Source organism: Cucumis melo, chromosome 7, assembly GCF_025177605.1.
Source record: "Cucumis melo cultivar AY chromosome 7, USDA_Cmelo_AY_1.0, whole genome shotgun sequence".
NCBI classification, from domain to species: domain Eukaryota; kingdom Viridiplantae; phylum Streptophyta; class Magnoliopsida; order Cucurbitales; family Cucurbitaceae; genus Cucumis; species Cucumis melo.
Window position 1 is genome coordinate 1,449,029 of NC_066863.1, and position 11,718 is coordinate 1,460,746.

Sequence of the window (11,718 nt, forward strand, 5' to 3'; positions counted from 1 at the left end):
ATCTCATATATTATCCGATTCATACAAATAAGTTAGATTCGAAGATGGGAACTATCAATATTTTAAAATGGTAACAAATGTCATATATATATATTGTGTATTGAATTATGGTTAACAAGGGAAGATTAGTACATATAGCAACTTTAAAATGAGAAAAAGAAAAGAAAGGGGGGAAAAAAGTGGCATCTTTTTTGGTAACCCTAAATGGAGGCAGAGTTGGCAATATATATATGAGATTGGGTGCATTTTGATATCTCTGCCCGCATGCACTTTCGGCTACACCCTACAGGCCATGCCACTCCGCAACGTGGGGGTGGGGAGAGGGGCAATACAATATATGCCCACACACACAGACACACACAATTAATAAAATAAATAAATTTGGCTTTTGGGTTGGGTTTAGAGGAAACCCAAAGGATCCCCCACCCACTGGAATCAATATCATGATCATGATGACGACAATGGCCATATAGATATATATATATATATATATATTATATCAATTATATATTATTATTGTCAATATTATTGTCCTCTTTTTTTTTTCTTTCTTTATTAAGAATATCATTCTATTTGTGGTCCTGAAACTTTCCATATTCTGTGGTTAGGGCTTCTTCTCCCCATTATTATTCATCTCTTCTTTTGAATAGGATTCAACACAAATGAGGGACCAAAGAGTGAAATGGGAATATATATTTTTTTTCCACTTCTCTAGAAACATGGATGATGTGATGTGAGAGAGTGAGAAGACTTGTAATTTCTGATCCTCTTTTCTGTCATGTGTGTAGTTAGTTGTGTGTATGTACCTCTACCTTCTCTCCTTTTAAAGATACCCTAAATAATTTCTCTAGATTTACTTTAATGTGTTCTCTTGTGTGTGTGTGTGTGACAGATTTAAACAAAAAGAACCAAGATACCTTTCATCAACTATAGGGATAGTTTTAATTATACCCCCTACTATCCGTAGCTATCATATTTAACTTTTTGTGATATTCGAGTCAAAACAAAGAAGTGGAAAATCTTGAGAAATAATATAAAGTTATATGTTTGTTTGTGTGTGTATATATGGATGATTCGAACAAGTCAATGGACTTACTAGTATGCTCGATCTAGAGCTTTTTGGTAAAAGTTGGATGGAGTAAATGCATGACTAGAACGTGTTTGTTGGATGATATAATATTAAATGATTTACCTTCGCTCAATAATAATGCTAAGCAGCTTTTGAGACAATTAATGATTTAAGATGATATTATTACCAAAACAAGTGGTTAATTGAGGATGTTTTTGTGTTCGATACAATGTTATTTCCTTTGCAATTAAGACGTGACTTAAGAGGAGAAAGTCTATTTAAGGCATGAAAATCGATGGTAAGAATGCAAACTCTTGAGATCTTTTTATATAACTCACATCTAAAAGATAAAGGGAGAGATTTCACACATTTTTATCCATGCAATTTGATTAACTATGTGCTAACATATTTTATAGATATATTTGATATACTTGTCAATCATGCATTCGTTTATATTGAATGAACAGTTGACCAATCATGTACTCGAACAATAAACTGACTGTTGAAAAAATTAGTAATAAAGTGATGTAATTAGAGAATGTTAGTGTGTGTAAATGTATATACGAAAGGGAATATCAGAGGGAGAAGCAAAAAAGGCCAAATAGAGAAAATGACAATTGATTATGGGAAAATGGTAAGAAATGGGCAGAGAAAGATGATGATGATGATGATGATGGTGTAGTAGTCAAAGTCAAAGATGATGGGCATGCACAAATAATGAAGGAGAAGCTGTATGTTGTGTTATTGGCTATGGCGGACGCATGCATTTCTGACAGTTGTCGTCGTTGACGACGCCATGCAACTGCCCGCACCGCCATGTACGGGCTGCCTCCGCCACTGCCTCTACTGTCACCCGCCCACCAACCACTTCTCTTCCTTCTTCATCTTTTCTCTTCTTATTGGTTCTCAAATTAACCTCAAACCGCAACCATTTCAGCTTTATAACAATTTAGTTAAACTAAATTACGTAATTATAATTATTAAGTACTCTCAATTTATAGCAATATTCTACAAAACGTTCATCAATTTAGATGTCAATTTTTGTTATTTTATGATTTAAACTATATATGTATTGAATTTCTAACTAGTTTCTTCAATATAAACTAAATCAAAGACCAAATTTATACCAAAATTGATAGTATAATTACTAAATGTCATTGACTAAGTTGTTTTTATGGAAGGTTAAAAACTAAAACTGATTTTTTAACCTCAATTTTATTATCACTAAAATTAAACTTTTAATCCAAATTTTCAATTTATTCCTTTCAATTCTATATTAAACTCCCACTAATCATGCATTGGAATTTTACTGTCGACTTCAACGTAAAAAATTTGATTCATCCATCCTATACATTGTAGAAACCGATAATAATAACGATAATTGTATTTTTAATTTAGCATTGCTTTTTAGTATAACAAGAACAGAGACGACAATATTCGAACTATTAAACTTTACGATCGTTAATACATACTATTTAACTAGACTAGCTTTTTAGACATTGAAAAGAAATATTCTCCCTCATTTCCATTAACTATATTACATCTATTTTTCTTCCCTTGCTAAAATTAAAATATATTAGCGATTCTTTTTTTAAAAAACAAAGTTCATTTTTAAAATACGTAAAACAAATAGAGTATATAGTTCACATAGATAAGTAAACTTTCGTCAAATTTTGGAACAATGTATGATTATTGTTCTTTAACTAAATAAAATTAGAAAAAATGTGTTTTATTAATAAACTATATGATCTATATAAATATAAAAAGAGAATATTTTCAAAAACATCAAAAACCAATCAAAAAATAACAAAATTTATTTTGATATATGGTACAAATATATTTTTTTTAATTTTATCATTTATAATAATTTCTCATGTAGGGTATATGAAATTTTCAAAATTGAATTCAAAATTGAATTGGTTTGAATTTCTATATTTTGTTGTAATTTTTTCCCTTTAAGGATGAGAAAGAAAAATTAGAAAATTTTCTAATTTGGAATTAAATAAACAACTAATTAATTGTCACTAACATGGTACCAAAAAAAGAAAAATAATTAAATTGATAAAACCTAACGAAAGCTTAAACAAATACAATAATTGGAATAGAAAAACAAAAATAAAAGTTATGGATCCACCAAATTCAGAAATATATTAATAATGATATTTTCAACCATATAATAAGAATGATTCTCAATTTTGTCACATAATTAAGACCCACAAATCAAATTGAGAGTAAGCTTAGCTTTCATTAAGTAAGTTAATTTAGATTATAATTTGTTAGTGAAGTATATCCATTTTCACTCCATTCTATTTCAAAACAACTCAAAATCATCAACAAAAAGAAATGAAATTATCTTTTTAAAGAAATAATATACTAAAATTGCAAGAAATTATTTATAAATAATTAAAGATATACAGAGGAAGGCAAATAATTGTAATTTAATATTGACCTTGCATTTAAATATGTTTATGTTCGCGAAAGTTATATATCAACAATTTTAAAACAAAATTATGTATAAATGATTATTAATTGCGAATATTAATTGATAAAACTCCAATATTAATTCTCACTCTTTTTTTTAATTAAAGATGCTCCCAAGTTTTCCTCCTCTTTTTTCCATTCCTATAACAATTGCATTGGGCTTCACTTCCTAATTGGAAATGGGCCTAAAACAGGCTAGAAATAGGCCCAATTTGGCCCAGACAAATCTCTCAGTCTCAAGAGCTTGAGTCCAAATTGCTATTGCCCAGCAAAAATTTTGCTATGCTTTTGATATTATAATAAATAAATAACAAAATTCCAAACAAATCATCCAAATGACAATCACAATGGTGTTGGTAATTTAGTATTGCACAAATCTAAATCATTTACTCAACTATTTGGTTGGAAAATTTTTCCCATTTTAATTTTTAAGCAATTTTTTAAAAATAATTTTATCATTCCTCTTTGAATTTTAATTTGGTAAATATATATAATAGGACGTCATACAAGCAATCCCATCACGGCGTTTCAAATTAAATTTCGGATAAATTATAAAAAATAAATGTCCATAAACTTTAGTTTGTATAAAAAAAAAACATTTAAACTTTCAATGAAAATTCAAAAATACCCTTAATGATGGTTGTTTTGGATGGAAACCGTTAATAAATTTTGTTTCAAAATTAACTACGAGCTCTCGAAAGTTTCAAAAATACTCTCAACATAATAAGAAATATCTTTAGACCGTTTTTTTTATACAAATGGAAATGTAAAAAAGACTATTCTTCTTGGAGGAAATTAAGGGGAACTGAAAGCTATATGGATATTGAAAAAAAGGTCTTACATGGCTTGATTTCCAATGCTAAATTTATTTGTCTTCTGCATTGCAAGAGGTGATAAAAAAGAGAGATGGCATGTGAGTTGAAGCCCACCTAGGCATTTTGTTGATTGAAAATTCAGTTGAAACTCAAGAATATGAACAAACAGCAGCAACAGGAAGAAAATTATAGTACAAATAGAAGAATCTAACACAAGTGATTTGTACTGATGAATAAATTAACACAATCAATGTTTATAAGATCTCAACAATGTGCATTGTTCAGGGCATGAAACCAATGGTTTAATTCGACTATGGAAAGCAATTCTCTCAGTACCATCGAACTAAAGAGCGAAACAACTCAAAGTCTAAGGTTGAACTGGTGTACGTTGTATATAAACGTCAATCTTCATCAACGATACTCTACTTGTTGTGGCTAGTTCAACCTTTCAACAATGAGTTCATAAACTTCAAATACTATGTTAATGGCTTTGATAAACAATAGTATGTAAAAATAATAAAAAAAATGTCAGACCAACTCATGGACTTAGCAAGAAAACTACATCAAGCAATTCAACATAAGAAACTAAAGCACACATGATTTTGATTTCTAAATTAAGACAACACATCTCTCTCCTTGATTGATTTCAATATGATCGGACTTTGTTTCTAGATTCAACCAAACAAACCAACCAATGGAGAATTTTCCCTAACTTATAAATCAAGGAGTTTAACCACTTCTAACCACTATATGAGATCGTTTTTCCATTCAACAACACAATTCCAAAGTGGTCTCAAACTCTATAAACCTTAACTTCTTCACACATTCTAGATAGAAACATATTGTATGAAATGCAAACCACTGAATCAGTCATCAATATCTGTCCACGAGAATTTAAAAGAAAAATAGGTAAAGATAAATAGAAGATATGAAGTTTTAGTTGTTGACAAAATAACCAAACAGACATAGATTCCAATGCATTCTTCTTCCAACAAAAGCTTCATTTATATTCCAATATTCAAAGTTCTTACTGACATTCGGGAACATTACAATTGCTCAAACTCCTCTTCTTTTTTCCTCTCTTTTAATCAAATAACAAGACATACAACATAACTAGTATCATCTAGAAGAACTATGATACCCATTAATTTTCCAAGTTCCTTGTAACTAAAAACTGAAAAAAAAAAATCACCAATACTTACAAGAAAGCACTTGAAAGGATTAGAGAAAGAGAGATGAAGACTCACCAAATTCAAATCCGAAGGGATCACCACCAGCCATAAACGACATGTTCGCATTTACGTTTCAGCCATCTAAAACTGTTTCGGAAAGAACCCTTCATTTTGCCTTCAACAGAATACATCTTGTAGTTAGCAACTCTCTTCTTCCTCTGAAATTCCGGGTCCGAGAAACTCCAAGATTTTGAGACAGACCCGGAATGGGATTTCCCTTTCTTGAACTGGGAATCCCTGATTTCCATCTGGGTTTGTGCGTAAGTTGCAGAATATGATCGCAATTCGTAAGAATTTCGAGAGTTTGTGGCATAGTTGAACTCTGTATTGTTCTCTCCACTGAACCCATTTCCATGGTACCTGTAATCTTCCATGGGAGATTGAGAGAAAGAGAGAAGATTTGAAGGGTTAATCTAAAAGGGGAAAATAATTTGTCATAAGGCGAATTTGAAGAGGAAAACAACAATGGGGGAAGGGAATGATGGGAAAATGTGGGGTCAAAATCGGAGAACGAAAGGGAGTAGAGCTTGGGATATTCTTAATCTTGCTTTTCTTATTGCTTGGCTGACTTTTTGGAATTAATTTTCGGTGGCGTGTTCCTTTGCACTTCGTAATGAGCTTTTAAGGGATTTTTACCGCTGATTTATTGTTGTTGTTGTCATCATATGCATTTCAATTTGTTGATTGTCGTCAACTTTGCTGTTTGGAAAAATATGAATTAGCTTGACTTCCATTGCTTTATTATATTGGAAAATAAAAACAACTTTCTATATTTCATGAACACGTTTTTTAAGATCAAATTCCAAAAAGCATCCATCAAACTTACATACTTGTTCAAAAATATATCGACCATATAAGTTTGGCTATTCATTCAATTTGAGTTCAATTTTTACGATTATAATAAAAATTGAAGTCTAATTTTAATACTTTTAAAAGTTCAAAAATCTAACTATTAATTTTAAAATTGAAACACGTAGTTGCAACTCTTACACTTAACAAATCAAATTATATTTAAGTTAATAGTAGTGTCTAATAAGTTATTAATAGCAGTGTGTTCATACAGCAACAAAGGGACATATCAACCTTTCTTTAATCTATTAATCTATTAGACATTCATTTGACTTGTAAACTTGTGATAGATAACTTGATTAGAGCTTTCGTGATTTTAAATGTTGGTAAAGATATTGGTAGATTGGTTTAATTAAATTAATTTTAAAGAAATTATTAAAAATGACAAAACTGCTAAAAATATTACAAAATATAGTAGTATATCAATGTTTACTAAATACACTAATAAAGAATACTAGAAGTCTATCAAATTTCTATTAAATATTTTAATATCTATCATTGATAGAATCGAAAATTTACTGTATTTTGTAAATATTTTAGTTAATTATGTTATAAAAAAAGTAATTGACAAAATCAAACCTCGTAGAAAAATTAATTTAAAAGTTCAATTTAATTTTAAAGGTAGAAAACCGAATCAAACCACCAAACCGACCGGTGATTATTATATTGGTTTGAAGTTGAGATAAATAATAAAAAACGGTTCGATTAGGTTGAACCGGAAACTTTAATTAAAGGGAGGAAAATGATTAGCCAATAAAAAGGTAACACGTAGCAGGTAAAAAAAATGAAGGAACATATGAGTCGCACGTGATTAGATCCCATGGCTTTGTTGGTGGGCCTGGTTTCGTTAGAAATACAAGAGAGAAAGGAGAAGTCGAAAGGACAAATTTCTGTCGTTGGCGCAAAAATTTTCGAGGCAATGTTCTTCTAACGTAAATCCTAATTCTCCCTCACATTTCTTGATTTATTCTTTCTTAATCTCTTTCTTTCTTTTGTTATCTGCGTTTCGATTTTTGAGGAAGATATGTGGGAACCGATTTGCTTAACTTTGGCCGCCGCTGCCGGCAACAATATCGGCAAAATACTTCAGAAGAAGGGCACCGTCATTCTTCCTCCTCTCTCTTTCAAGCTCAAGGTTCGCTTTCTCTTTTTATTTCTCTTACCTTTGTTTTCTTTTTCACATTTTCTTCTAGGTCATTTAATTTCATGCGATTCGTTTTCTTATTGTTCCTTGAGCTGTCCGATCGCTAGCTGTATGGTGTTTCTTTGATTCTCAATTTTTCGGATTTCATTAAGGATTTGAGCGAATTTCATTTTCTTTTTCTTCTGGTGAATTCCTTGAATGAAGTTGTGAATTCTTGTTGGTTTTTTTTTTTTTTTTTTTTTGTGTTTTATAGGTGATAAGGGCTTACGCTTTTAACAAAACTTGGATCATTGGTTTTCTGATGGATATATTCGGAGCCGTTTTAATGTTGAGAGCGCTATCCCTCGCCCCTGTAAGTTCTTTTATTCAGCTACATGCGCCATTTTCTTTTCGGTTTTTTGATTGGCATTCGATGATTGGATCTTGGCATTATTGAGCGAATGTGCTTTTTTTGTTCTGAGATCTAGATGAATTTAGCGCCCCTTATAGTCTCCCTACAGGCTACATTTGATGGAAAATATCAATTGCTGTTTTGATGGCTAACTGTCTCCTCTTTTATTCAGCATCGCCTTTATAGTCGTATTTATTATAGCGTATCTATCTCTATGAAAATTACGTATAATCTACGATTCTAAATATTTCATAGATTTTCCCCCATTCCGTACCTCACAGGAAAATTTGTACGGTTCTGTCGGTGTATGTTTCGCACATTTTCGTCTCTAATATGCATTTCCTTTCTAATTTTTTTAATTTCAGGTTTCTATAATTCAACCAGTTTCTGGGTGTGGACTTGCCATCCTCTCTATTTTTTCACATTTTTATCTGAAGGAAATTATGAATGTTGTCGATTGGATGGGGATTTTGCTTGCTGGTATTGGCACCATAGGTAATGTAAGTTCATCTTTGTGTCTTTAATCTAGTTATTGTTTGATCTCTTGATCTCTATTTTATGCATTTCAGGTTTGGCCATGCCTTGTATGCCAACTTTTTATTAATCTTCATCTTCCTTGCACACATTTGTAATTTATTTGGCTATTTGCTTTTTCTCTCTCTTTTTGCTCCATTTCTAGGGGTTGGTGCTGGAGGCGAGGAGCAAAAGGCCTCTGCGATATCAGTTTTTCATTTGCCATGGCTAGCATTCATCATGACCATCTTGTTTGTAGGTATCTTATATTATTATGACCCCACGTTTTATAACATTTTCTGGTCATTTATGTTAGAAGTTTTATGGGCTTGCTTGCAGAAACAAATATAACATACTAGTACTTTGTAAATAAGGCTGTAAAAGATGAGTGAATTGACATCTAGAAATGATTGGCTACACATATATTTTTATCAGGTTCTTCTAAATGGCTGGCTTCATTTCTACAAACGTCAAAGGAGAGAACAAGAGTTGGTAAATTCATTGCTTTTATATTGACATTTCAGTTGTTTTCTTTTTCCTTCCAGAAAAATTGTATATTACATATGTATATTTGTTGCAGATGGAATTTGAAGTTGTTGAAGAAATAATATACGGCTTGGAATCTGGCATTTTGTTCGGGTACTTTTCATGTTTGCACTCTACTTGATGGATTACATTTCCTTAAATCATTAAGGTTGCTTCACTGCGATGATGACTATTAGGAATTAAAATTTGCTTCACTGTGAGGAATTGGGCTTCAGCCTGACCGTGGTGGTATTCTAGTTGTTTCAAATTCAATCTTAGCCAGCTTTTATTTTGACCATGTACTGGGCATTGAAAAGAAGAATTTTGAATAATTGTTATTGTGGTTTTTTGGAACATAAGCATACCATAGAATTGTTAGTTTTGTCCTTTACACATATATGGCATAAAAATAGAATGGAAATAATCCAATTGGCCTTTTAGATTCATAATAGCAAAATTCACAAGTTAAATCTGCAATTGCAGGATGGCGTCTGTAATATCAAAGATGGGATTCTTATTCTTGGAGCAGGGTTTCCACCAAATATTGGTTCCCATATGCATCTTGATAAGTATTTGTTGCAGCGCTACAGGATTTTACTATCAGGTACTTCAAATGCTTGGTGATTTGATCTCTTTACAATTCTATTTTGCACTCAGTGTTCGTTGTTTTATCAACTTCTGTCTTTACAATTCTATAATAATGTTGTCTTCTTTTTTAGTAGACTCGGGGACTGAAACATGGGAGAGCAATTGTGGTTTCTACATGTGCCGCAGTGGCATCCATCGTCACTGGTGTCCTTGCTGGCATGCTCGCCCTGGGTGAAGAATTGCCCTCGTCACCAACTGGTCGCCTTTTCCTTCTGCTGGGATGGTAAACCACCTTAACTATAATTCCCTTTCGAGTTTACAAAGACTTACCAAACTTGACGAAGAGTGGTTTCTGGCCATGTGAATGTGTTCATCTTCCTCTGTGCAGGCTGCTAATCATCATAGGTGTTATTCTGCTTGTGAGTTCCTCACGTCTGATCCGACGTCTTACTTGGCTATACCGGCGCTTTAAGCGAAATGGTGTTGATAGGAACTTCGGGCATAGATCTGGATCAGGTGTCCGCTTAAGAGATTCGAGCCCAAGTGCAATCATTCAGACAACGACGTTGCAAAATTTGTTATCTTCAAAAGCAAAGGCTGACGCTTGATGAAAACCACGAAGACAGGCAGAGAGTTCATTTCATGTATAGAAAATACTCATATGGGAGAAGAAGAACCAGGTATGATGAAACCGTATATACGGATCTGAGTTGGAATTTGGAAATGCACTCCACTTTCTCATGGGTGTACTTTTTTTAATGTGATTTTTCTTTTTTCTTTTTAGATTATACATTCTTGCTTAGGTACGGTACGACTTACTGTGAATTCCCATTGGATTTGATTGTTTCAATGTTGAAGACCATTTTCCTAATATTCATTTACCCGTTTCAATAAATATATAAGTTCTGAAAATTGATGATCGTTGTTATGAGTCAAACATAATGAAGATGTAGCCGCCATTTTGACATGTGTGGAGATCGCTTTATACGTAAATTTGTCCGATTTAAACAACCGCTTAGATAATGATGTGAATAAGCACTCTGGTTGCTTCGGTCATTTTGTTGCCATTTTATAAATGAGAAATTCGTAGGAATGAAAAAATTGGAGGTGGCAGTTGGAAGGTGTGACATGCATATGTCTAACCTTTCGAGTGTATTTTAAATGTATCTTTATAATTATAACTTAGTACATGAATAAAGTAGTTGAATTTGTGATAATATGTATACTAAGGTAGCTGAATTTTTGAATGAAGTCGAATTATTGAAATAACATGTATTTTGGTCCGTTGGTTATGAAATTTTAGGTTTAGGAGGCGTGGTGGTCTTGAAGAGAGGATGAAGAAGACGGAAATAAAGAAGTTTGAGGAAAAAATTAGGAATTCGAGGTAGGGGTTGATTGTTTTGGTTGGGGATAAATTAAATTGCGAGCAGATTTGATTGTATTTGGAAGGTGAAGTGTTTTCAGAAAGGGCATTTTTTTACAATTTTGTATCAGTATTTTCTTTTTATATTTTTTGGCTCACCATATTAACAATAAACGACGATTATTTTTCTCATTTATCGAAAGTAAACTTTAAAAATTGCTGTTTTCTTTAGTCTATCCTTCATGAAATATGTTAAAGTCTCTTTATTGAAAAGTTTTAATCCAAACAGATTCATTTTGAACAAATTGAATCTAATGAGAAATTACTTAGTAGAAGTTAATAATTATCTTCTTGGTCACTATAATCGGATAAAATCACTAATTTAGACATTTATTATCTTGGTCAGTCATTAAACTACAAAAAAGAAAATCTTAAATATCATAATAATAATAACCACCACCTGACAGTAATTAAGAAAATACTCTAATTACCGATCAAGAAGTTTGTTAGGGCTGTTAACAACAAAGAGGTTGGTAGGGTCTTTTATCATTCTAAAAAAGAAAAGAAAAGTACTTCCCCATTGAAGTTTTCTTCTTTTTCTAGTCCCCAAACCAAAAAGAAAAAGGGGAAATAATTCAACTTTTTTATTTTTATTTTTATTTTATGTTAGCCTCTGCTTTCTGAAGCCTAAAGCTTTTGAAGAGTCACCTCTTAGTTTCCAAATGTTGACATATTTTATGTTTTTCTA

General features: G+C 31.8%; 1 protein-coding gene and 1 long non-coding RNA gene across 3 annotated transcripts; one reads left to right on the forward strand and one right to left on the reverse strand.

Moving 5' to 3' along the window:
- Positions 1–4,573: 4,573 nt before the first annotated feature.
- Positions 4,574–6,299, reverse strand: LOC103493672 (uncharacterized). Its single transcript, XR_538495.3, has 2 exons — positions 5,613–6,299; positions 4,574–4,810 (listed from the first exon to the last, which is right to left on the reverse strand). It is a non-coding gene; the product is annotated as an uncharacterized LOC103493672 (long non-coding RNA).
- Positions 6,300–7,322: 1,023 nt separating this feature from the next.
- LOC103493671 (probable magnesium transporter NIPA9) lies at positions 7,323–10,519 on the forward strand. 2 transcript variants are annotated; one of them, XR_538493.3, is made up of 10 exons: positions 7,323–7,581; positions 7,844–7,942; positions 8,347–8,476; positions 8,661–8,749; positions 8,930–8,986; positions 9,075–9,133; positions 9,503–9,623; positions 9,742–9,890; positions 9,996–10,287; positions 10,392–10,519. XR_538493.3 is itself a non-coding variant. In XM_008454518.3 (9 exons), the coding sequence occupies exons 1-9, from the start codon at positions 7,471–7,473 to the stop codon at positions 10,213–10,215; spliced, it is 1,035 nt and encodes a 344-aa protein (XP_008452740.1). In that variant the 5' UTR covers positions 7,323–7,470; the 3' UTR covers positions 10,216–10,519. The 2 variants fall into 2 exon arrangements, 1 of the variants encoding a protein (XP_008452740.1); XM_008454518.3 differs by having other exon boundaries at positions 9,996–10,519.
- The last annotated feature ends 1,199 nt before the right edge of the window (positions 10,520–11,718 follow it).

Excerpts from the sequence above, each read along its gene's own strand:
- LOC103493671 (XM_008454518.3), top strand. The coding sequence starts at position 7,471 with ATGTGGGAACCGATTTGCTTAACTTTGGCCGCCGCTGCCGGCAACAAT. Across the intron at positions 7,943-8,346 it reads GAGCGCTATCCCTCGCCCCT|GTTTCTATAATTCAACCAGT; the intron begins GTAAGTTCTTTT and ends TTTTAATTTCAG. Across the intron at positions 8,987-9,074 it reads AAAGGAGAGAACAAGAGTTG|ATGGAATTTGAAGTTGTTGA; the intron begins GTAAATTCATTG and ends TATTTGTTGCAG.